Here is a 26,440-nt window from a genome sequence, read left to right as displayed (position 1 = left end):
TTCCCCCCCAAAACGCGTTTTTCTTTGATTTTAAAGGAGATCCAAATATAAATTTTCACGCCTGTCACAAATACAGTTTTTATTAGATGTAAGTATTCACATACAATTAAGTCTATTAATTTTTCAATAATTTCACCCCACCCCCTCATTGGATTTTCGGAAATTACGCGTTTCTTTACTTTTTAAAGCAGATTCAAAACATCAAATTTCACGTCTGTAACATCTTCATTTTTGAGATATCAGTAGCCTAATTAAAAGAAATCAACACTATTTTCAGTCAATTTTACCCCCCCCCTCCACCCAAGTGGTATTTCCGAAAACTAAAAATACATGTTTCTTTATTTTTAATAAGATAAAAAATACAATTTTTCAATTCTGTAACATGTCAACTTTTTTTAGATATACTGTAGAAATTCTCATTTTAAAATTTCACCACTTTTAGTTCCCCTTAAGTGGAGTTTCCAAATACAAATCACCTATGTTTCTTTACATTTACAGGAGATTCTAAATACACACTTTTTACGTCTGCAACAATTTACGTTTCTCATATATTCTGTAGACATAGTCTTTCAAAAAATTCACCCCAATTTGTCACTCCTGTTCAACCGCCATTAATTGGATTTTAGAAAAGCAAAAAAATACGTGTTTCTTTGTTTTTAAAGGAGATCCCATATACAAATTTTCAGTTCCGTAATATCTTCAGTTTCTGAGATATATGTATCCTCATTAAAGGCATTCAACCTATTATTCACCCTTTTAAACCCATCCTATTGAGATTTACAAAAAATAAAGAAAATACATTTTCCTTCATTTTTAAGGGAGATTCTAAATACCGATTTTTACATCTGTAAACTTTTAAACTTTTAATATGTAGACACACTTATTTTAAAAATTCACCCCCCTTTTCACCCCCCATTATTTGGATTTTCCAAAAACGAAAAAATACCTGCTTCTTTAGTTTTAAAGTAGATCCCTAATACCAATTTTCAGGTCTGTAATATCTCCAGGTTCTGAAATATAAGTAGCCTCATTAAAGGCATTCAACCTTTTTTTCACCCTTTTCCACCCTTCCTATCGGGATTTTCCGAAAACAAAAAATACATGTTTCTTTATTTTTAAAGGAGATTCTAAATACCAATTTTTACATCTATAAACTTTAAAAGTATTGAGATATAGATACACTCATTTTAAAAATTCGCCCCCTTTTCACTAAAGGCATTCAACCCGTTTTTCACCCTTTTCCACCCTTCCTATTGGGATTTTCCGAAAACAAAAAATATGTGTTTCTTTATTTTTAAAGGAGATTCTAAATACCAATTTTTACATCTATAAGCTTTAAAAGTTTTGCGATATAGATACACTCATTTTAAAATTTCACCCCCTTTTCAGCCCCAACATGAATTGCATTTTCCAAAAATAAAAAATACGTGTTTCTTTATTTTTAAAGGAGTTCCCAAACACCAATTTTCAGGTCTGTAATATCTTCAGTTTCTGAGATATAAGCATTCTCTTTAAAGGCATTCAACCCCTTTTTCACCTCTTTTTACCCCTCCTATTGGGATTTTCCGAAAACAAAGAAATACGTGTTTCTTTATTTTTAATGAACATTCTAAATACCAATTTTTACATCTGTAAACTTTAAAAGTTTTGATATATAGATGCACTCATTAAAAAAATTCACCCCTCTTTTCACCCTCCTATTAATTGGATTTTCCAAAAACAAAAAAATACGTGTTCCTTAATTTTTAAAAGCGAACAGAAGTTCCAATTTTCAGGTCTGTAATGTCTGCGGTTTTTGAGATGTAAGTACCGGTATCCTGATTAAATGGCATTCAACCCCTTTTTTACCCTCTTTCACCCATCCTATTGGGATTTTCTGAAAATAAAAAATACGTGTTTCCTTATTTTTAAAGAAGATTCTAAATACCAATCTTTACATCTGTAAACTTTTAAAGTTTTGAGATATAGATACACTCATTTTAAAACTTCACACCCCTTTTTCACCCCCTTAGTGACGGAATATCCAAAAATCCTCTCTTAGCGAGCACCTACATCTTAATAAGAATATATCCTCAGAATTTCATTCATTTATGTCCAGTAGTTTTGGCTCGGCGATGATGAATCAGTCAGTCAGTCAGTCAGGACAAGTTACGGCTACTGGACATAAAGAAATGAAATTTTGGAGATATATTCATATTAAGATGTAGGTGCTCGCTAAGAGAGGATTTTTGGATATTCCGTCGCTAAGGGGGTGAAAAGGGGGTTGAAAATTTAAAAAGAGTGTATCTATATCTCAAAACTTTAAAAGTTTACAGATGTAAAGATTGGTATTTAGAATCTTCTTTTAAAATAAGGATACACGTATTTTTTTTCTGAAAACTCCAATAGGAGGGGTGAAAAAGGGTAAAAATGGGGAAAAATGCGTTGAATGCCTTCAATCAGGATACCGGTACTTATATCTCAGAAACTGAAGATATTACAGACATGAAAATTGGTACTTTTGATCTCTTTTAAAAATAAAGAAACACGTATTTTTTTGTTTTTGGAAAATCCAATGAATGGGAGGGTGAAAAGGGGGTGAATTTTTAAAATGAGTGAATCTATATCTATAAAATTTTAAAGTTTGCAGATATAAAAACTGGTATTTAGTATCTTCATTAAAAATAAAGAAACACGTATTTCTTGTTTTCGGAAAATCGCAATAGGAGGAGTGAAAAGGGGTGGAAAAAGGGTTGAATGCCTTTAATGAGGCTACTTATATCTCAGAAACTGAAGATAGTACAGACCTGAAAATCGGTGTTTGGGATCTCCTTTAAAAATAAAGAAACACGTATTTTTTTGTTGGTGGAAAATCCAATTAAGGGAAGGGGGTGAAAAGGGGGTAATATTTTAAAATGAGTGTATCTATATCTCAAAACTTTTAAAGGTTATAGATGTGAAAATTGGTATTTAGAATGTCCTTTAAAAATAAAGAAACACGTATTTTTTAGTTTTTGGAAAATCCAATTAAAGGCGGTTAAACAGGAGTGACAAATTGGGGTGAATTTTTTGAAAGACTATATCTACAGAATATCTCGGAAACGTAAAATGTTACAGACGTAAAAGTGGGTGTTTGGAATCTCCTGTAAATGTAAAGAAACATAGGTGATTTGTTTTTGGAAACTCCACTTAAGGGGAACTCAAAAGGGGTGAAATTTTAAAATGAGAATTTTTACAGTACATCTAAAAAAACTTAACATATTACAGAAGTGAAAAATTGAATTCTTAACTCTATTAAACGTAAAGAAACGTGTATTTTTAGTTTTCGGAAATATCACTTGGGTGGATGGGGGGGGGGGTAAAAGTGACTGAAAATGGTGTAAGTCTTTTAATTAGGCTACTGATATATCAAAAATGAAGATGTTACAGACGTGAAATTTGATATTTTCAATCTGCTTTAAAAGTAAAGAAACACGTATTCTCTTAAAATCCTATGAAGCCGGGGGGGGGGGTGAAATAATTGAAAAATTAATTGGCTTAATTGTATGAGAATACATACATCTAATAAAAACTAAAGTTGTTACAGACGTGAAAATTCGCATTTAGATCTCCTTTAAAACACAGAAAAACGGGGTTTTGGGCGGGAAACCATCTTGGAGGGCGGGAGTGTAAAGGAGTTGAATTCCTTTCATGAGGACACATGAATCAAAAACTGAAGAAGTTAGAGTCCTGATAATTGGTATTTAGAAGATCCTTTACTATCAAAGAAACAAGTAGTTTTTGCGGGAAAGTTCACTTAAGGTGGGGGGGAGTAGTGTGAAATGAAGTGAAAAAAGTAAATTACTTTATGGGGATACTTATATCTCAAAACTGAAGGTAATAGACGTGAACATTGGTGTTTGGAATCTCCCTTAAACATAAAGAAACAAGCCTTCTTTTAATTATTTTTTTGGCGGGGGGGGGGGGGGGAGTTGGCGGTAAATAAACTTAACGGCGGTGGGGTGTAGAAGGAGGTGAGACCAATTGATTTTACTGTTATTAATGTACTTATAAGGATCCTCCGTTGCTCAGGCGGCAGCGCGCCGGCCTCACACAGCTGGGTTCCGTGGTTCAAATCCCGGTCACTCCATGTGACATTCGTGCTGGACAAAACGGAGGCGGGACAGGTTTTTCTCCGGATACTCCGGTTTTCCCTGTCATCAGCCATTCCAGCAACACATAATAGTAATAATAATAATAATAATAATAATAATAATAATAATGTTCCGGACCGTCGTCAAATGTGCGGACCGCGCTGGTAACGGCTCCTGGACGGGTAATGACTAAGAATGCAGTCCGGCCGCGGGTTCAGTGCCGCCAAGGCACCCAGTATGACACCACGCCGGATCTCCTGAAGGATTTTATCCATATTAAAAATGATTAAAGGAAAAGATGGCAAAGATTTACGGACCCAACTGACCAGGAGGAATACCTGAGCCTAGCCCGGGAAGTACGAAATCGATTGCTGGAAAGGAAGATTGAAAAATGGGAGGAAACGTGCTGTAAAATAAAAGAAAACGAGTCAGATCGGGAATTTTGGTAGATTCTCCCAGAAAACGAGTCAGATCGCGAATTTTGGCGGATTATATATCTAAAACAATAAGCATTCAATTATAAATGTCAGTATAATACCGTAGCGAAGCACGAATATCTTGGTAGTCCTCAATAAAAGAGGAGATACTGGCGTAGTGGTTCTATTAATTTCAATGAGTACGTCTTCTACAAAGCTGGCGTTCAACTAAAATGAAGCTGGTGATGTCTTCTCATCCTCGGCAATATTTATACGTACTCTATGACGGAGTGGTGTGCTCTCCATGTTTCCAAACACCGTGCTTTTACGATAACCCACTTTACACCCTCGTATTCTCAACTCATTGAGTTCTTTGTCATCAAACATCCTGGGGAAAACAGCACATCGTGCTTTGCAGATATTACACTCGGAGTATTCATTGTACAATAACCAATCACCGATGGACAGACCTAGTGCCCCTCAAGACTACTATTGACAGCCGGTTCAGTCCATGCTCTCTGGACTCATTTAAAGGGGATCAAGGGATTCACGTGAAATAGTATTGGGGACTAGCGCACTTCGGAAGCTGCTAGTGGCGAATCATTCAAAGCAAAGACTTCATATTTGTGGTCCACGGATCCTTGGAAGTCCATGAGAGCAGCTGAGAAGTTATTTTACCTCGTATAGGCCTACATGATCTACTAACAGAAATTCAGTTTTTGCAGTAAGGCGAAGTCAACTTTGTTTGTTAGAGACCATGGATGACGCTGGAAGAGTGGAAGGTAAGGACTTTCACTATTCGTATCCGCAGCTTCAATGCAATTGAATGATTGTCCTGACCCTGGCAGACTCAGTCTCCAATAATTAAAAATGCACTCTTTTCTCCTTAGGCTGAGAGAACATGAGAACTACGTGCTTCGCCAAAAGTGGACATTGTTTCTAAACGAATCTCGTCATTACCGAATCGCTAGATAGCCTGCATTTTGAATAAGTAAACGTTATTTATAATAAGTCCTGCAGATGTGTAACGAAGGAACTGGATCATTACGTCGGGGATCTCTCAGCTGATGTACGAAATAACTGCAACTGTCTAAATGAACAAATATCCACAGCGAACGTATCTTAGGGATATCTCATATGTCGAACTTCCTATATTTCTCTTAAATTCTAGTAGGAATATGAATGCTCACGAGGAACCTAAGACACTCATACGCATATGTATTTAAACGATGTATAGTAGCACATTTTGTTCTGTACACCACATAAAACTTAGCTGTGAAATGGGATTAATGAAAAACAGTAAAATGTAAGATCGCAGCTCTGTTTCTAGATAATGATCATTTACAAAATATAATAAAATATAACCAAAAATTGTGTCCACATCGATGGAGAGAAAGAAAAGTTAGGGGAATAGAAATGGTCTTTGCTCGGTTGACTACACTGTAGACTTGTTTTTAATCTCAAACGAGCTGCAGTAGGTTACAATTTCTCTTCATTCCTCTAATTTGACGAAGGGCATCAGGATTTTATCCATTTGTCCATATCATCTTCCGTACAAATTTAGAATATGTGGATATTTTCTGATATAAAAACATCGACGAGAAGAAAGAAAATCAACGTTGGTGTCGACACCTCGAAGAGGTAAACTCCAGTGTCTACAAAACCTGTGCAGTCATTAAAAATATGGTATGATTGTACGGAAGATTGTAATATCATCACAATATTATAAATAATGGTGAGTGAATTGCACGGCTATTTCAGTGTAAAACTCATTGTTTAAGTTAATATTGAGCACACAGCTTTCTAATTACTTATATTCCTAAACAATATATAATTTGAAGATAACTTAATGATGTTATATTTACAGTAATTTAAATACATCGTACATTTATTTTTAGTTATTACAAAAACATGTCCGGCTCCATGTCTAAATAATCAGAAAGCTATTGCTTTCGGTTCAAAGGGCCCTGGGTTCGATTCCCTGTCTGACCAGGGGATTTAACACCGCGTGTTTCTTCTAGAATGGATACTGAATGTTTGTGTTCATCTTAATACATGTCTTTTCATCTACGCACAGCACACTACACTACCAACCACTACAGAAACACGCAATAGTGCATACATATTGTGACCGTGTAGTCACATGAATAATTATATATTTAAGAAATTAGTAGGCTTGTAGCTTCCTTTGTGTGGATGCTGGAAGTAGCGTCATATTGCATAACACTTCGCGACATAGAGGCGCCTAGAGCACCCAGTGGGTGGCTCAGAAAAGCTCCCGAACTGCGCGCGTATCATGGAACAAGGGGAAGAAGAACACAATTTTGCTGACTCTATCTTGAAAACAAACGCCAACGTACAGCGATGCCAAAGCGATGGGGTGATTTCAGGGGTGTTTTCAGCTCAATAAAGGCTAAACTAACCAGAAAACATACGTCAGAGTAATAAGAGGAATATTGGATGAATGGCAAAATTGAAAATCAAGGTAGAATAATCTCACCTACGAAAATGCATCTTCATAAGATTACGTAACCGCCTCGGCGTACCCACGCTCACAGTGGCGCCAAATGCTAATAGCGAGTACTACCCCCACCCCGATTTTATTGGAATTAATTACTACAAATCCACCGATCATCCTGAGTTCCGCATCACATCTTGTATTTCGGAGTAGTTGGCCACACAAGTTGCCGCATCGCTGAGATTAGTATGCCTTGTGGATCTGGAAAACTGAAATTTGTAGGAGGGAGATGTCTCCCAAGCATCCCCCACCCTAGGGTAGCCCATATATTTGCCTGCACATATGAGGGTGGACACCAGTCTTCGAGGAGTCTACGAGGTGACCACACGGCCGATTTTTGATCTGATTTCCCTCTCTTTGTATGGTAAATTTTCTGTAAGCGGGAGTGTGAAAAGTCGGATTTCAGTGCGAATCTGCAGTAAAAATCTGAACTGTGTAAACATGATGTGCGCATCTATAGTTTGATCGCGGTGCGACACGAAGGAACGTGAGTGACATAAATTCGCACCGAGAACTGTGAAACAATGAATTGCCGTCTGTCGAACGTGGAACGTTATTTTTCAATCAGTATCCCGTAGTGGAGGCAGAGAGCCTCTTAATTATAATCTATGTTAGAAACTGTGTAAACGGCAGGCGAGTGAATAGTGATAGTACGAAGAATTAGTGGTTATCACATAAACAAAATTGTATCAATGTTTATCGTGCTTCAGAACAGCGTAATTTGAGGAGCGCACTGAACAAAGCATACAAGACAGGGTTGAGAATAAACATAAGTAGCCCACCTTGGGGTAATGCGGGAGGTTAAACTGTTCCGGTAATGAAACTGTGAGCTCGGAATTGCATATGTTACATTAGGATAGGCTAGCTGCGTCCTGTACCAGGGTATCGTATACATTCATAACTTTCATTCTGGTTAGAAGAAAGGAAAATTTGCCTGTAACGTGAGCGGAGGAAGTTTTGTGAAAACAGTGTAAACAGTGTCATTTCAGTGTTCAAACCCCAACGCTACGGATTTTTCCAGGAGCATCATGGAACGTCCTGAACCAGCGATCTCCCACTTCAGCATGATGGGCTAAGACCTTCAAGGGAGCCCTCCCTCTGGGCTCGAACGGCGTACGATGGACAACGGACCAGCATTGTTGAGTACAAAATTATGATTTTATGATATTCATATTCCCTGTAGATAAATCATATCAGAATATAGGAATAGCGTGGGATGATTTTATATTGAATAATTAAAGTAGTAAGATTAGAGTGGTCGGTATTTTTCTTTTAATTTTAATCATTTTAAAATTGTTCGGGAGGGAAACAAATTAGGAATAGAGTATGAATTTCCCATCTAGTTGTCTTTATTGCATGAGCATGGTTGTATCCTTGTTTTATGAGTACCGTCAGAGGAGACGGGGGGAAAAGGCTAACTAATTTCGTTGAGGTAATAAAGGAGCCTTCGTTCTTGGAGAGATATATGAAAGAAGTCAGGTTAAGATGACGCAAGAATCTTTGCCATATATCCTGTGAACCAGATAAAGTTGGATAGATGAAGTACTCGATTTAATGTAAAGTAGTTGTATTTTATGCATGATAACTTAAGGCGTTGCTGCATCATATGTGTGTGAAGAGTCATGGCGCCGAGGTACAAATGTCCACCCCACCAACACTAGCTAGGGCCCCTGTTAAAGAAAATGTTTTTGTGATTGCTTAAATACCTATTGTTAGTTCATTTTATTTCATTTAAATTAATCAGTTTGGTCGGATAATTTTATGCCGATCTAATGAAGGTAATATAAATTCATGTCAGGTACATAGTCCTTATTATTATTATTATTATTATTATTATTATTATTATTATTATTATTATTATTATTATTATTGTTATTATCATTATTGTGATTATTATGACTATTGTTATTAGTAAATTCTGTGATATTATTAAACTCTAGTTTGCTAGCGCGTGGATTGTGGTAGTTTTACTATGAGAGGCACGAGGATGGAACTCCGGACTCCTATAAAAGCGAGAGAGAGAGAGAGAGTAAAATAATGTAACGGCCCAAAAGTTGAGAGATTGGTCAGATGAAGAATACCTGAGCGGGTTAGAGCATAATTCTATGCACCTGTTTGTATTTATTTTTGTTCGCGTGAATAAATTGGCCCACTGAATAGGCTTTTGTAAACGCACTAATGTTGGGTTTAAAGAGAATGTGGCCGGTGTGCGGGCGGTTGACAAGGAAATTTATGGCATCCTACCCCGGGAGGGTCGGAGCTCGCTTGTCGTGTCAAACCAGGCCTGCTAAAAGGCAAAATGTATGGCCGTCTTTCTCAAGGAAGTGTTGTTCCTTGAACCCTCTTTTGCTCTGCTAGTAAAATGTTTTATGTTAATCGATTACCACATTCTAATAAGGCTAAGTTGGGTGAATGCAGGAACACTTAATTCATACACATGTAGAAGCGATAGATAGGGTCTTGATTTTTCAGGTTCCCCGACTCGGGCATTACAAAAGGGAGTCAGTCACACAAACGACGGCTAATGGTAAACCAGATGCAGCTACCATGTATGGGAAATGTTATAATATGTGTTTTCTCTTCCAGGTGTGATAATAGTGTAAATATGATGTTGTTTTGATGCTAATTGATTTGTTTAATTGAGACTTCGTGAAAAATCCTTTGGTAGTTCGTTTGAGTGGAGGGTTCAGGCCCTCTGATGTGTCTAGTTAGTCCTCAAATGAGGTGATTTGGAGTAACTTGAATTGTGTGCATCTTATTATTCTGGCATAGGTTGTAACTCCGTGGAGTTTGCCTATCATTTTATGATTCTTTTAAATTATTTTAATATTGTGTTTCTCGTGTTATGTTCGATGTAGGTGGCCACTCTAATCTCAGGGTAAATTAGTGTAACTTGCTGTGTTTTAAATATGTAATTTAGGAATTAATCCCGGGAATATTTATATCCGTAAGGTCATAGTTTTCTGATTTTTTCCCTGTAAAAAGTTAGGTTCATTATCAGAATGTATACCGTACTCAACAGGTAAAATAATCGTGTCCTTAAATTCCAAACCAAGCTTAACAACGAAGATTGTAGGAAATGCAACTCAAATTTCTCCGAGTTGTTTGAAGCTATATGTGAACACCCAGGTGCTTGATTTGAATAGCTGATTGTGTTGTGTTATAATGTTCAACAGCGTAATGTCAATAGACCACATAAAGACTCTCATAATGATGTGGATCTAATTTTTCACTTGGGTGATAGCCCGGACATGGTTGTCCGTTGCTGGTAGTTAAATTCAATGGATGTAATTTAACTTTGATGTTCAAGGTTGTAGATTGTAAATGTGTTCAACGGGAGTGAATTAAATATTCAGAAAATTTAATCTGTGCCTATTTTTCCGATAATTAGCATCCATAACCTCTTCCGTTCATTTTATGCCTTTAAGTTAGTTGTAAGATATTTCATTTAACGCCGCGGACGTTCCGTGACCCTGAGTGGCCGGAGTTCAGACCTTATGAACGGGAGACTAGCAGTGACCTTGCTGGCCGTAAGGGCACTTGTCGGCCCACGTGAGTGGATTAATTATAAGGAATCCCGGAGCGGCGACATTGTCACTAGGCCGAAAAGGTCCCTTGACTGTCGTCTTCTATGGAGCATGATCCCGTGTGTTCATGACCCGAGAGGGTTACATTTTTTGCCGTTCACATGGTCCCATGAGCTATGGCGGACGGTGGGAAAGGTCCCAATATATAGGGTAGACGTCATGAAACTGGGCTAAATCCACATCACATGCCGAACCCAAAAAATGGGAAAAATATCAGGAAAAAAAGACGTCGTTTTTACAAAAACATAACTACTCTACTGTATAACCAAGTGGGTGCCAATCCGGTGATTAATTGCTACCTGTCCAGGGTATACTCATTGCTGACCAGCCTTTCTTTGCACCACTCTCAGCTACTCCACTGTGAATACCTTGAATAAAAATGCCTTGGATTCTCGAGGTTGCCCGGCCTTTTGAAGTATATCATAGTGTCATCGTCTCCTTAGTCGTTAATTTTGGTTATATTTGTGATATCATCGCCTACTTCCAGCACTCCTCCAGAGCGATATTGCCAATCTCCTCCGAATAACGTGCCCTCCATACACTTCACAGGCGTGTTTACACATCTGCTCATTTTTTATACCGACTGGTAGCATTACATGGAAGCAATGCATCTTCTACACACGAATATTGACAGCACAAGATCTACATCTTTTACTGATCGAGTCCGATATTTTCTTTCAATTAAGGGACGTAGTCAATTATCACCATACAAGTAATATTGCATATTGTCTTTGCGCTTCGAAATGCCGTTTCGTGAAAGTGTTCAGGGGAGAAATACTGCCCGCAGCACATGTGTCACTTACAACGAAAAATTCGTTTATACAGTTCATACAATACCGAACCTTAGATGACAGAACCTTAATGGTCAGAGTTCTAAGCTGAAATATTATCACATAGTGGATTTTCTAGGCGCAATGACGATATGAATTTTCGAACAGTAGACTGCATATCTAACACCCAAACATAATCTTGTCAAAAATGCTTAGGGTGTGTCAAAATTATCGACGAGAAGAAAGAAAATCAAGTTGGTGTCGACACCTGGAGAAAATAAATTCCATTGTCTACATGCACTCTAAGATGCCAGAGTGCTAGAAATTTACCCTCAGTATATGTTCCTGAATATATATATATATTACGTCGCACTGACTCAGATAGTTCTTATGGCAACGATGGAACAGGACAGGGCTAGGACTCGGAAGTCCGGCCCCGCAGTGTAGGGGGCAATGCGTCCGTCTGTCCCCCGGCGGCCCCGGGTTCGATTCCCGGCCGGGTCAGGGTTTTTTAATTGTAATCATTAATATCCCTGGCCTCGGGACTGGGTGTTTGTGACGTCCTTAATCTTCCCTTCCTCACACACTACCGCCATTCCCATTACACGCAGGTTCATACAATATGGTGCCAGTAGGGGTAAAAGATCCACATGGGTCGACACCCCGAGCAAATAGCATTTGAAAAAAAAGGAATTGGAAGGAAGCGACCATGATCTTAATTAAGTTACAGCTCTAGCATTCGTCTAGTGTTAAAATAGGAATCCAGAGATATCTTCAGGGCTGCCGACAGTGGGGGGTTTCGTCCACCATCTCCCGAATTTAAGCTAATAGTCACCCGAACGCCCAGTTGATTCGCTCGGTACTGGGAAATGAACTAACTTACCTTGTGAATGAGCAGTGGTGGCAGCGCCACCGGACGGTCGTGCAGCCTCTGTGGTTCCGCACCGTCGACGGATTCCCATGCGGCGAAGATCGGCATGGTCAGCCTTCTCTTCGGATATGAAGACTGTTGGTGCCATGGCAAACCTGCTGACAGAAGAGAAACATGAGGTAACACACACGTGGTCTGGGAACGACGTTGTTCGTGTGCTCTTTTCAGGGTTAGAAAACGTCTATATATTCCTGTTGCCAAAACTCGATTACTAGATAATAATAATAATAATAATAATAATAATAATAATAATAATAATAATAATAATAATAATAATAATAATAATATGTTTAATGCCATTTTGAATTACCATGGGACGGGTTGACAGCCGAATGACATAGTCTCACTAGCTCCCCACAATGTCGGCCGTGGTTTAAATCCCAACCAACGAATGTGTGATTTTTGAAGTGAAATGTCACTTCCCTACTTTTCGGATTCTACATAAATATAGAGCCTACGATCACAATGCCAACATCCACATAAAAGTACAACCATTATCTAAGACGTCAGAGTGCCGGAATTTTGCCCTCAGTATGTGTTACTTAATAATGTAGTGGTAAGTATACCGACACGACTGAGCCGTGATTCGATTCTCCAACCTCCAGCCAACTGGAATACAGTCACATAGCATTTGCATCCTAGTGTATCCATGTTATGTGTTCTAGTTCGCACGCAAGCGATGTTACCAGGTAAAACGAACGTACAACATACAACAAATTTATAAATTGAGAGTGCGGAACGGAAGCCAGTCGTATTAAGTACTGAATAATCAACCAAGTGAACACTTAGTCAGCTCATCTTACGTCAATAATTTAACCCACTTACCTAGCAGTACACTATACAACTAGCAGCAAGGACGGTACATTAATGCAAAATCTGCAGTAGCTCAATGAGGCTAATCAAAGTGGCGTGATGCACTACTAAAAACACCAACATAAGAGATGCTCATCTTATATAAGTGCACGGTGTTTAAGACCATTAATAATAATAATAATAATAATAATAATAAAACATATGTCCTCTCAAGCAATATCGGTTTAAGAGGCTTCAGAATGCCGATATTTTGCCTGGAAAAGTGCTGAGTAACGTGTCAGTACATCTGCTGGCATGGATCTCACACATTTAAGCTTGCTTAAATGACAACCAATTTAATCCCAACAATGTTAATTGCTGGAAACCCCATGGTGCAACAGCCCCGAAGGGTCTTGGCGTACAAAGCAACCACAGCTCAGCCTTAAGGTCTGCAGATTACGAGGTGTCATGTGGTCAGCATGGCGAATCCTCACGGCCGTTATTCTTGGCTATCTAGACCGGGGTCGCATTCTCACCGTCAGATAGCTCTTGAATTGTAATCACGTATGCTGAGTGAACCTCGAAACAGCCCTCAGAATCAGGCCGGGAATCGAACCCGGGGCCTCCGGTTAAGAGGCAGGCACGCTACCCCTACACCGTGGGGCCGCTTTTAATTGATGGAGATGGTTGCTTAATCTGCTGATGTACGTATAACATAAATTGGGCACTTGCACTACGATGAAATTTCAGGCACACCAACGTCATAAAGGAGCAGAAACATATCCTCATGCCATGAACGAAGCAGCAGCAACAACAACATCAGCAAGGATATTTGGGGCATAAGGAATATATGGCGTGTTCCTCGAACAGCGCTCACCGCATGTTAATTTACTGTCAGCTCACTCGTGTGAAGGCGAACACACAATTGTGGAGAAATCTCGTCCCAGATGGCCGGAATATACTGATGTTGTAAAACATCCAAACAGTAAATTATAGCTACTCCTTTTTGTAATCATCATCAGAGCTTAGGACATTTAGGTCAAATTCAACCACTCCGATTTGACTTTCTCAGACATCTTTATAAGGGATTTGTAAGACAGAACCCTACATCATTAGCACATACCTCTGAATACGGCCCTTCCTGTCCGCAAGTAAACCAGATCCTCGTACTTTTATTTAATCTTAAACTTATTGAAGGGCAGACGCAGTTACGCCAGGGTTATACTGTTCTTCTGAAAGACTTGGTCGATTACTTTTCTAAATGTGTTAAGTCATACATGAAATCCTCTGCACTATTGTGCACAGAATTTTCTCCTTATCAATAAATTTACCTTAAAACCAATTAATACTTCACTTCAACTGAAGACCTCCCCGAAATAAGGATGTAACCAACAAATAGTAATTTTTCAGGGGAGAGGAGAAATATTTTCGAGGTCTATTTCATGGTATACTCAACTTGAACCTATTGCACATGCAAATGTATAAATGAGTTCATATATTAAAATCAATATCTATGGCCTTCTTTTAAACGCAAGCACTATACACCATCTTGACCAATGTTCCATCCTTACACCATAGAGGACGTCCGGCTCCATGGCTAAATGGTTAGCGTGCTGACCCTTGGTCACAGGGGTCCCGGGTTCGATTCCCGGCAGGTTCGGGTCAATTCCCCTGGCACGGGGGCTATGTGTATGTGTCGTCTTCATTGTTATTTCATCTTCATCACGACGCGCACGTCACCTACGGGAGTCAAATCAAAGACCTTCATTTGGCAAGCCTAAGTCCTCGGATACATCCCGGCACTAAAAGCCATACGCCATTTCATTTCGTTTACCACAGAGGACAAAGTTCTGCTGGCTGTAAATCACTTGAAGTTCAAATAAGGTGTGTCTGCACAAAAGGCGCTATTTCCACCCTGAGAAAGTTGTGGAAAAACGAGAGACACACGGAACGTACCCATGATCGGGTATGGTACTGCTTTTAAGTAAGTATATCTTTCTAGTCTAGATCGCTCACAGTATGCGAAATTATTCAACTAGTGCAATGCATGTGGACGAAATACTAAGACATTTCTTGAAGTGGAAATAGCACCATTTGCACAGACACTCCTCAGATGTAACATGATACCACAGCATAGAGGCGTGAGGTTACACCCTATTTCCACTGAAATTCAGGCTCCATGACTAAGTGGTTAGCGTGCTGGCCTTTGTTCACAGGGGTCCCGGATTCGATTCTCGGCAAGGTCGGAAATTTTAACCATAATTGGTTAATTTCGCTGGCACAGGGACTGGGTGTATGTGTCTTCATCATAATTTCATCCTCATCACGACACGCAGGTCCCCAGCGGGAGTCAAATCAAAAGACCTGCACCTGGCGAGTTGAACATGTTCTCGGTCACTCCCGCCACTAAAAGCCATACGCCATTTCATTTTCCATTGAAAAATCACTTTTAAAAAATGTTGGTTACATCCTTATTCCGGGGAGGTCTTCAACTATATTTCGCCAGACTGAGTGCTCAGAGGGAACATCATCGGCTTTCTGCCCCCAAGTTGGCGGGTTCAATCCCAGCTCAGACCGCCGTTATTTGATGATACTCTGGATATCCCAGCCCGGTATGTAAAAGAACTGCTACGAGACCGAATTTATGGTTCCTCGACGTCTTTAAAAACCATAAAAGTAGTTAGTGGGATTTAAAGCCAACATTATTATTATTATTATTATTATTAGCCTCCGTGGCTCAGACGGCAGCGCGTCGGCCTCTCACCGCTGGATACCGTGGTTCAAATCCCGGTCACTCCATGTGAGATTTGTGCTGGACAAAGCGGAGGCGGGACAGGTTTTTCTCCGGGTACTCCGGTTTTCCCTGTCATCTTTCATTCCAGCAACACTCTCCATTATCATTTCATAGCATTTATCGCTCATTAATAAATCACCTTCGGAGTGGCGACCCCATTGTAATAACAGCCTATATATGTTTCATTCGTTACATCCCTGACCTGGTCAATGACTGGAAAACAGGTTGTAGGTTTTCATTTTTATTATTATTATTATTATTATTATTATTATTATTATTATTCAGCCGTTCCTCGTTTCTCTGGGAGTAGGGCTATGTCAAAGCACTCTTCAGAGAACTCCCTGTACAGGCCGATATACCCATTTAGATATTTTATGATGTACCGTTGTTGTTAATTATCCACTTTTAGTTTCAAGTAACACTGAAGTTAACCTTCAAGGTTAGACGTTGTTCGCCAACGGCCATTTGCCACTACAGCGAGAGTTTCAGTTCTGCTACACGATGGAATGCAGTCCTTTCATAATTCCCTCATTTTTTGAAATAAGGGAGGAAAATTGCAATAAAATATCCTCTCACAATCAGAGCCACAACGACATCTGACACCCACTGTGCGTTATCTGTTAGCTGTTCGAGGTTTACTCAGCCTACGTAATTACAATTGAGGAACTATCTGACGGTGAGATAGTGGCCATGGTCTAGAAAGTAATTATGGGCAAACAATACCCGCGTTCAAGCGGGATCGAGCCAACCCGATAAGCGCCGAAGTTCGAGCCTGTTCGAAGCAGCTGAAGCAAACTCGTGACCGAAGGCGGAGTCTGACTCGGGCTACAGCGTAAACGTACAGATGAAATGAAATGCCTTGTGGCCTCCGGAGAGGCCTGGTGCAGGTCTTATGATTTGACTCCTGTAGGCGACCTGCGTGTCGTAGTGAGGGTGAAATGATGATAAAGACGGCGTATACACCCACTTCCCGTGCCAGGGGAATTAACCAATTATGGTTAAAATTCCCCACCCTGCCGGGAATCGAACCCGGAACCCCTGTGACCAAAGGCAAGCCGCAAACCACTTAGCCATGGAGCCGGATAACGTGCAGATAAGCAAACAGCGTATGAAGTGCAGCACTGCTCACGCAGGTGTATGATACTGAAAACGAAGGTACGTGCTGTCATATATTACTACATTCAGTCACTGACGTATATCTTGGAGGGGAGGGGGGAATAACGGCTGTCCATGAAATTAGAAGTCTTAGGTTATAATAATATGCTATGAAAAGGACAAGGCATGTATCCGTAATACTTTCCGCTTATTAACTGAATATTCCCTCCCAAGGCAGTACTAGTGTATCTTTAATAATTAATGTTATTGGCTTTACATCCTTCTAACTACTTTTACGGTTTTTGGAGACGCCGAGGTGCCGGAATTTAATCCCACAGGAGTTCTTTTACGTGCCAGTAAATAAAGCGACACGAGGCTGACGTATTTGAGCACCTTCAAATGCCACCGGACTGAGCCAGGGTCGAACCTGCTAAATTGGGTTGGGTATCTTTTAACAACAGTACGCCTGACGCAATATTATGAATACAGTAATATTCTTACGTTGTCATACTTTCGGCGGCTAAGGGTACGAACATGCCGAGTGGATTACTCCTCACTCAGTGCTCTTCACTCATCACTCACCATTCAAATGCGCACATATCCGGTGGGGTGTCCGGACATTTCGTACCATGGACATTCCGTACCACTTGATTTTTAGGGTATTTCGTACCACGTACGTCGTTATCTACCTGCGAACGATTTTCCCGTAATCCCCAAATATTTACGCCAGGACAATCCGTACTACTTGATGTCAAATTAGAACTCCATGTCCACGGCAGCGGGCGCAATGAGCCCAACAGGCACACTTTAGAAATCAGAAACAAAAAAGTTACAATTACTGAAGAAAACTTCTATATTATTTTAATAATTGCCCTTTAAACTATACTTATCACATATATTATAAGACCGGGCGAGTTGGCCGTGCGGTAAGGGGCGCCCAGCTGTGAGCTTGTATCCTTGAGATAGTGGGTTCGAACCCCACTGTTGGCAGCCCTGAAGATGGTTTTCCGTGGCTTACCATTTTCACACCAGGCAAATGCTGGGGCTGTACCTTAATTAAGGCCACGGCCACTTCTTTCCCACTCCTAAGCCTTCCCTATCCCATCGTCGCCATAAGACCTATCTGCGTCGGTGCGACGTAAAGCCAATTAAAGAAAATATCATAAGAAAGTCGATTTTTTTAAAGTGTAAGCCTGAAACAAAACAATACAATACTATAGAATATACATCGTGTTCTGGCGCAATGTGCCTGACGAGCACAAGGATGAATAATATTACTGAAAAATGAAAACCTACAACCTGTTTTCCAGTCTTTGACTGGGTCAGGGATGTAATGAATGAATCAGATATAGGCTGTTATTACGATGGAGTCGCCACTCCCAAAGTGATTTATATTAATGAGTGATAGATGCTATGAAATGAGTATGGAGAGTGTTGCTGGAATGACAGATGACAGGGAAAACCGGAGTACCCGGAGAAAAACCTGGCCTGCCTCCGCTTTGTCCAGCACAAATCTCACATGGAGTGACCAGGATTTGAACCACGATATCCAGCGGTGAGAGGCCGACGCGCTGCCGTCTGAGCCACGGAGGCTTTCCAATAATATTACTATTATTGTGAATATTTACAAACTCCTGCATTATTTCATTATCAAGTAAGTAAAATAAAAGATTCTGATGAACTGGCCGATATGGGCTTGAAGGTCACGCGGAAATACGAAACTACGGAAAGATGGAAGTAGCTAGGTCCCTGCGAATGGCGAATACGAGATAAAAATTTACACGTGCACTAATCAGGTCAGTTGCGTCCGACGGAAGGTTAACATCAGCAGTGGTCACACCGTGCGGAGGCTTCTGCGCCAGTAGTGGACAGTGGGTATACAAAGGAATACATTCATTAGGAAATAGTTTGTACTTTGCCATACTTCCATTCTCTTTCAAGTGGCACGGAATGTCCTCTCCTAAATGTTTAACTGACACTTTGTAGGTAATTATCCGGTCAAGTGGTACGAAATGTACGTGGTACGAAATGTCCTAGAACCACCGGGTGGGAGACCCTCGCTCTTTCTTCATTTAAAGAGGAGGAGTTTTTCATCCAGTTATAGTTGTGAAGCATTCACGAGAAGATCGCATTGTGTTCTTAAAATTTAATTTAATTTTTTGCAAATGTTCGTAGTTATCTGTGTATATAATGGTTAAAAACAGTAGTATTAGTGATGACTTTTTTTTTCTATTTGCTTTACGTCGCACCGACACAGATATGTCTTATGGCGACGATGGGATAGGAAAGGCCTAGGAATGGGAAGGAAGTGGCCGTGGCCTTAATTAAGGTACAGTCCCAGCATTTGCCTGGTGTGAAAATGGGAAACCACGAAACACCATCTTTAGGGCTGCCGACAGTGGGGGTTTCGAACCCACTGATGCAAGCTCACAGCTGCGCGCCCCTAACCGCACGGCCAACTCGCCCGGTAATAATAATAATAATAATAATAATAATAATAATAATAATAATAATAATAATGAGGAGGAGGAAGAAGAATCCTTTTCAGAACGAATGGTTTGAAGATATGGTGGAGTGTCGATTTTGCTGTCGAAAGTTCTATTTGTGAATGGGAATTAAATCTACAGAAAGAATGAGAACTGACCACGCCAGGATTCGACGCAGCAACTTCGTGCACATAAGGCAAACGCCAATTAAACTTCAAAACTAGCCAATGATTTATTTACAGATCTCGCTTTACAGGCCAGTACTATCTTCATTTTGTTGTGTACGTCCTTGTAATATTTCAGATTCAATTTACTTAACGAATGTATTTATGACTATTTATATTACACTTCCAGGGAAGTCGAATATGACGGTGTTTACCTACTGAAAATCAGAAGATAATTTGAACAAAGATTTACTAATTAATGGTGAAACTTATAAGTATAATACAGTTTTTAATCTTGCAAAAAGTTAATTTATTTTGAACAATTTATCAGCAATAATAGAATGTGACAAATTAATCAAATTCTTTCTATTGAAGCACAGGCTATTTTTAATGCCGACTGTTCGTGGTAATGCAAAAAAAGATATTTAACAGTACAGAATAAGAACATCTAAAGAAAGCAACCAAACGGGAACGTCATATGTAAGGCTGAATGGCTGATTGGCCTATGTCTGCAACTCCGCCTTCTACATTGAGCTGCTCTTTCATTACCGCCAAGCTACGAGGTCGAAGTGATGAATTATTCGGTCTTGTCAGATGAAGGACATGAATCACCACGTGCTATTGTTTACCTTGGAGTTGTGAAGCCGACACTTCAGTCGTGTGAACTCCCCAGTCCAGTGGCCACACGTGGCGAATATGCAGACTAGGCAGCACGTGTGGAATTCGGGTGCGATAAACACTCGCTGGGCGGAAATGGGAATGTTCAGCACGACTTGCGTTGCGATACGTTACGTAACGTCGCGATTTCAGCAACAGCGGTGTACACGTGTCGAGTCCTCGGGTTTCCGTGTCTTTGACCCGCGCGTGCAGAGGAAGATGACCAAATTCAGACAAGGCTTGCTTGATGTAGCTGCAATAGCGAAACGAGCACGGTGTGAAAGTTGCGACCTCCTTTCCACGCTGGAGGTACTTCGAGGTTCCCGCACTGCAAATACACCGCACATCCCCGCGATAACGACCACGGAAATTGGTTCAGGTGTTTATGAGCTAAGGAAAGTGAAACGAGTATGGCCTAAAAGTAGCTAAATATGACCCAAATCACCTAGTAACTTATATTGGTGACTTTTTAAAAGGATAAATGTTAACATACTACATTAATAAAAAGCAAAGTCATCTCCGCGAAGGCCATGAAGGCCCTTGGAAGGGTAGAAATTAAAGGCTTTCGCCATCCGTAACCTCAGCACTTGGTGGTGTAGAGCGGTTAGCTCTAAGCCCGGCCGCCTTTGACCCCAGATTTAACCTGGTACTCATTTTTGATGTAGGCTGAGTGAACCTCAGGACCATGTGCACTTCCAGAAATAAAAATATCGTTTCTTAATTTTTGAACTTCTTGACTGGAATCGAACCTAGGTCCTTCCCGTTGAACTGAGCATGTCTTTAAGGTATCGGCCAGGCAGGCTCTCATTAAGATTAACAACACCTTTAATTCCTCAAAAACCGAGCTCGATAGCTGCAGTCGCTTAAATGCGGCCAGTATCCAGTATTCGGGACTTAGTAGGTTCCAACCTCACTGTCGGCAGCCCTGAAAATGGTTTTCCGTGGTTTCCCATTTTCACACCAGGCAAATGCTGGGGCTGTACCTTAATTAAGGCCACGGCCGCTTCCTTCCCACTCCTAGCCCTTTCCTGTCCCATCGTCGCCGTAAGACCTATCTGTGTCGGTGCGACGTAAAACAACTAGCAAAAAAAGAAAACATCCTCAAAAGTATTAGCCTACATTACATTACTTTCCAGTAACAGTTCACATCTCTTTTTCTTGTTAAAATAGAGAGAAAATATATGTTTAGATTTTAATAACGTCTGACTGCCATAGTAGGTCAGGAATTATTTAACTGTAACTAAAATTTGGAAGACACCAAAACTTAAGGTGAATCGAACAAAAGTAGACGCCTATTTTATTGAACAGATTGCCGACTTATCGGTGTTTACTCATTTGCGATTACCCAGATAGAATGCAGGACTAATTTATTTTTGAAGTGTTAAGCATTGTCCCATTTGCGATCACTCTTAACAGTGAGAACATAATGACTTACAAACACTCGGGTTGCTGTGAGGGAATTCCCTACTGAAGGATTCGTACAGGGAGATAGTCCTCAAGTAACTGGCGACAACTACGTGCCGATTCTGGTGCTGAAACTCATAAAAATAAATTATGTTTAAGGCTTGAGTCTGATGCGCTAATATCGGGACAGCCAGAGACCAAATAGAATCTATATGCCTTTTATTAAGGTTAACAGATGATTGTGGATGGGTTTTAAAAAGCAGGACAATAGCAGGGAGCATTAAAACCGTTAAATTTTACACTTTCCAAATTCAAAACAAAGCTTTATGCTCTAACACGCTGCTTTCTCGACAGTGCGACGCTGTAGCTCAACTCCAACTTAGCTGTAAACATTCACTTTCTTTTTCTCACCATTAAATGAACGCGTAAATAATGCTCAAAATGTTCAAATATTCAAACTGGCACGTTAAGTAAACAACTGCTCCAAATATAATTTTGCCTACTTACATCTGTCTAAATGTATGTCTACACCTTGATACGGGTTCAGGAATGAGTTGAGATGAAACAATATGGGATGTTCTTACATCCGGATGCCATTCCTGATAACAAACTCAGTTGAGGAGCTAGTGAAGATGAAATGAATTATGGTGAACGAAACTAGGCAAGGAGGTGGAAGGAATTGCTTATGGTTTATGAATAGGAACTGCCCCGGCATTTGCCTCGAAGTGAAAATGTGAAACTACACAAATTCATTCTCAGGACAGCCGACGGTGGGGTTCGAACCCCACACGCCTCCCGAATGCAGAGCTTGGCTCCGTAAAAGCGCGGCCATACAGCCTACTTTCACCTATATAAATAAAATGATTTTTTCTGTATACTAGGGTTACATGTACTAAATTTGAAAACTTAATCTTAAGAAAATGTTTAGAATTGAAACCGTTTAAAAAAATAATAATTCTTTTTTTTCGCTAGTGTCTTTACGTCGCACCGACACAGATAGGTCGTATGGCGACATTGGGACAGGGAAGGGCTAGGAGTGGGAAGGAAGCGGCAGTGGCCTTAATTAAGGTACAGCCCCAGCATTTGCCTGTTGTGAAAATGGGAAACCACGGAAAACCATTTTCAGGGCTGCCGACAGTGGGGTTCGAACAATAATTCTATAATGGTCCAGAATTCGTGCCTTCTTCATAAGTTATAATCTACCTGAGTAATGAGGTGGAAGGAACGCTTGTGGCCTATGAATAGGAACTGCCCAAGGCGGTATATCGTTGGTGTGCCTAGAAAATCCGCTTTGCCTACACATTCGTCTCAATGAACTCCAAGCAGGACGAGTCGTAAGCAAGCATGCAGATAACAAAAGCTACATCAACGATGGATGCCTACAGCTGGAATGAGTATGCTAAAAACTGTAGACTAATATTGGTTGAAAAATAGTTTAAAAGAGAGGGGACGGGTTGGAGGATCCCGGAAACTAGCCATATCACACGATTATCCGGAGTGCGCCCTAATTTGCAGTCCCCATGCTGAATGTACGTTGGAAAACCCTGATAGGTTGCTGATAATTTACAGTGATCGCAAATAGGACACGCACTAGTCTTTCACGGATTTTTCTTTTTCTTCTGTAACTGGAGTGATCGTAAATGGGACAAATGGGGCACAAGCGACTTATCTTATTGCTGTATCACAGTATTGCCTTCCATCGAGCGAGTGGGCTATGCCTTTTTAGGTCACCAACATGTCAGCTAGCATTTGGGAGATAGTATGTTCGAACGTCATTTTCGGCAACCCTGAATATGGTTTTACGAGCTTTCCCATTTTCATACCAGGCAAATAGTGGGGTTGTGATGTTAATTTAGGTCATTGTCGCTTCCTTCCCAGACCTAGCCTTGTCCTATCCCTTGGTGCCATAAGACCTAGATGTGTTGGTGCGTCGTAAAACAAATAGCAAGAAAGAGCATTTCCCTGCTGTTGCCGTAAGTTCACACACGTTAAAGAAACGTTTTCCATGTAATCAGATGAAAATACCAGTGCAGTAAGCCTTCTCTATTACCCAGATCCATCTTGGTTGGATACAATGTGCCATCTAGATCAAGTTTGTTACTGTAATTTTTGGTCTCAGTTTCCTTAGGTATGAACGATCCTAGTAAAACCATTCCGTATGCAGCCAGGGGTTGGTGATGAGTAGTGTGAAAATCGTATTCATAAGGTTGGTTGACCGAGCGAGTTGGCAGTGTGGATAGGGCCGCACAGCTGTGAGCTTGCGTTCAGGAGATAGTGGGTTCGAAACCCACTGTCGGCAGCCGTGAAGATGGTTTCCCATCTTCACACCAGGAAAATGCTGGGTCTGTACCATAATTAAGGCCACGGCCGTTTCCTTCGTACTCCTAGCCCCTTTCTATCCCATCGTCACCATAAGACCTATCTGAGTCGGTGCGAATTAAAGCAAAGTTGTCAAAAATTAAGTTGATTGGTGCAAGCATTTCGGTGGGCTTATTAGACATATAGAACAGTATCCTCTACCTCGCATAAGAAAGCAACGGGAAAATACATCAAACCTTATTTCTCCTAGTACACCTCTTCAGTGACGCCTAGGCTACCTATGACAGCTGACGGCGGATCTGTTGAGGATCCAACCGCCTTCGGTTTTACGACCATCATACAAATCTTCTCTTCGCAAACTCACCGCTGTAGCTTTGACTAAAAGGAGACAGACAAATGAAGAACATAGTTCAGAGAAACCGAGCTTCGAATATGAAAACCCATAGCCTGTTTCCAGTCATTCGACCGGGTCAGGAATGGAATGAATGAAGCCCCATCTAGCGGCGAGGATAGGAATTGTGCCACCGGGCGAGTTGGCCGTGCGGTTAGGAGCGCGCAGCTGTGAGTTCGCATCCGGGAAATAGTGGGTTCGAACCCCACTGTCGGCAGCCCTGAAAATGGTTTTCCGTGGTTTCCCATTTTCACACCAGGCAAATGTACCTTAATTAAGGCCACGACCGATTCCTTCCCATTCCTAGGCCTTTCCTGTCATATCGTCGCCATAAGACCTCTGTGTGTCGGTGCGACGTAAAGCAACTAGCAACAAAAAAAGGAATCGTGCCGGCTGCCAAAGCCTGTCGCACTCCTCTGGGGCAATGATTAATGAATGACAGATGAAATGAAATGATATTGGAGAGTGTTGCTGGAATGAAAGATGACAAGGAAAAGCGGAGTAACCGGAGAAAAACCTGTCCCGCCTCCGCTTTGTCCAGCACAAATCTCACATGGAGTGACCGGAGTTTGAACCACGGAACCCAGTGGTGAGAGGCCGGCGCGCTGCCGCCTGAGCCACGGAGGCTTGAGCTTCGAGTATCGACCCTACTAATATATTTAAACACATTGCAACGATCAGTACATAGACGTGCATGGATTAAGACCTTGGAACTTGTGTGACCGAATTATGACCAAAGGAATGTGTACGATGTACATACGCACATAAATGCTGTATAAAATCTAGGTTGTATCGAATCAGAAAAGTTCCATTGTAGCTTAATTTCTACTTAAGACTGATAGGCAGTGTTAATATTAGCGTGGTACCACGGTTGAAAACAGGTGTAAAACTATCACGCCTCGTGAAAACGATGCGACCGCAAATGCGCAGGCGTGAACGGGCCCCTTCTTACTCGCCACGCCTCTGCCAATCAGACATACCAAATGATCAAAGCGCGTTTGTATTTTTCTCCTCTACCTGGCTTGAGAGTCAGTTCTGTGTTACACCTCGTGAGGGAAGGTCATTTGAAATTCCCAAAAACAAGATTCGAACAAAGTGCATCTGAAGTTATCAGAGAACAATACCATGCGGCAGTGGCGACTGGTTAATTCCCTAACTTGAGGGGCTGTAAACTTTATTAAACCCTAGCCTGTCTATCATATTTATCCAAAGTTAACAGTTAAATAACACGGAAAAACGAAAGGAACAATTTTATAATCATAGCTACATTAGACTAAGTTAATTAAAACACAAACAAATCCACAAGCTCAAATTTCCCGCAATACTTAAATGCGTCCATCGGTTTAGTAAGAATGTAGCAATTTTAGCCTCCTCGTGGTTCAAATATTTTGTTTCAAGTCTGTATGCAGAAACTAGTTGACGGCTTATATGTATTTTCTCACGCATTCCAAATTCAATACCACCATGTACCCCTTTGTATGTGCTTTGGACTCCCACTATGATTTTTACTTTCTCACTAAGGTACATTTTTATGAAACGCCAACCAAAGTCTAAGCAGGAACACTATCATTCATTACGAAGTAAATTTAAAAAAATAATGCGCTCCTATAATCGCATACACACAAAATCAGTCAGCGCACGTATATTGGGAAGGATTATTTATTTATTTTATTTATTTATTTATTTATTTATTTATTTATTTATTTATTTATTTATTTATTTATTTATTTATTTATCTATTTATTTATTTATTTACTAGCAAGATACCCGTGCTTCGCTACGGTATTATACTGAAATTTATAATTGAATGCTTATTGTTTTATATAAAATCAGCCGAAATTCGCGATCTGACTGGTTTTCTGAGAGAATCCGCCAAATTTCGCGATCTGACTCGTTTTCTAATAGATCACGGCAAGTTTCCTCCCATTTTTCAATCTTTCTTTCCAGGAATCGATTTCGTACTTCCCGGGCTAGGTCCAGGTATTCCACCCGGTCAGTTGGGTC

General features: G+C 40.5%; 1 protein-coding gene across 1 annotated transcript in view; it reads right to left on the bottom strand.

Moving 5' to 3' along the window:
• Cipc (Clock interacting protein circadian) overlaps positions 1–26,440 on the bottom strand; it is an 851,118-nt gene that overhangs the window by 543,424 nt on the left and 281,254 nt on the right. The window contains exon 3 of the mRNA XM_067141412.2: positions 12,287–12,432. Within this exon, the coding sequence (XP_066997513.2) occupies positions 12,287–12,422 (136 nt within the window). The 5' untranslated portion in view covers positions 12,423–12,432. The remainder of the gene's footprint in view (positions 1–12,286; positions 12,433–26,440) is intronic.

Source organism: Anabrus simplex, chromosome 2 (assembly GCF_040414725.1).
Source record: "Anabrus simplex isolate iqAnaSimp1 chromosome 2, ASM4041472v1, whole genome shotgun sequence".
Classification (NCBI taxonomy): Eukaryota; Metazoa; Arthropoda; class Insecta; order Orthoptera; family Tettigoniidae; genus Anabrus; species Anabrus simplex.
Note: the sequence above shows the minus strand (reverse complement) of the source record. Positions and strands in the feature narration are given on the sequence as shown.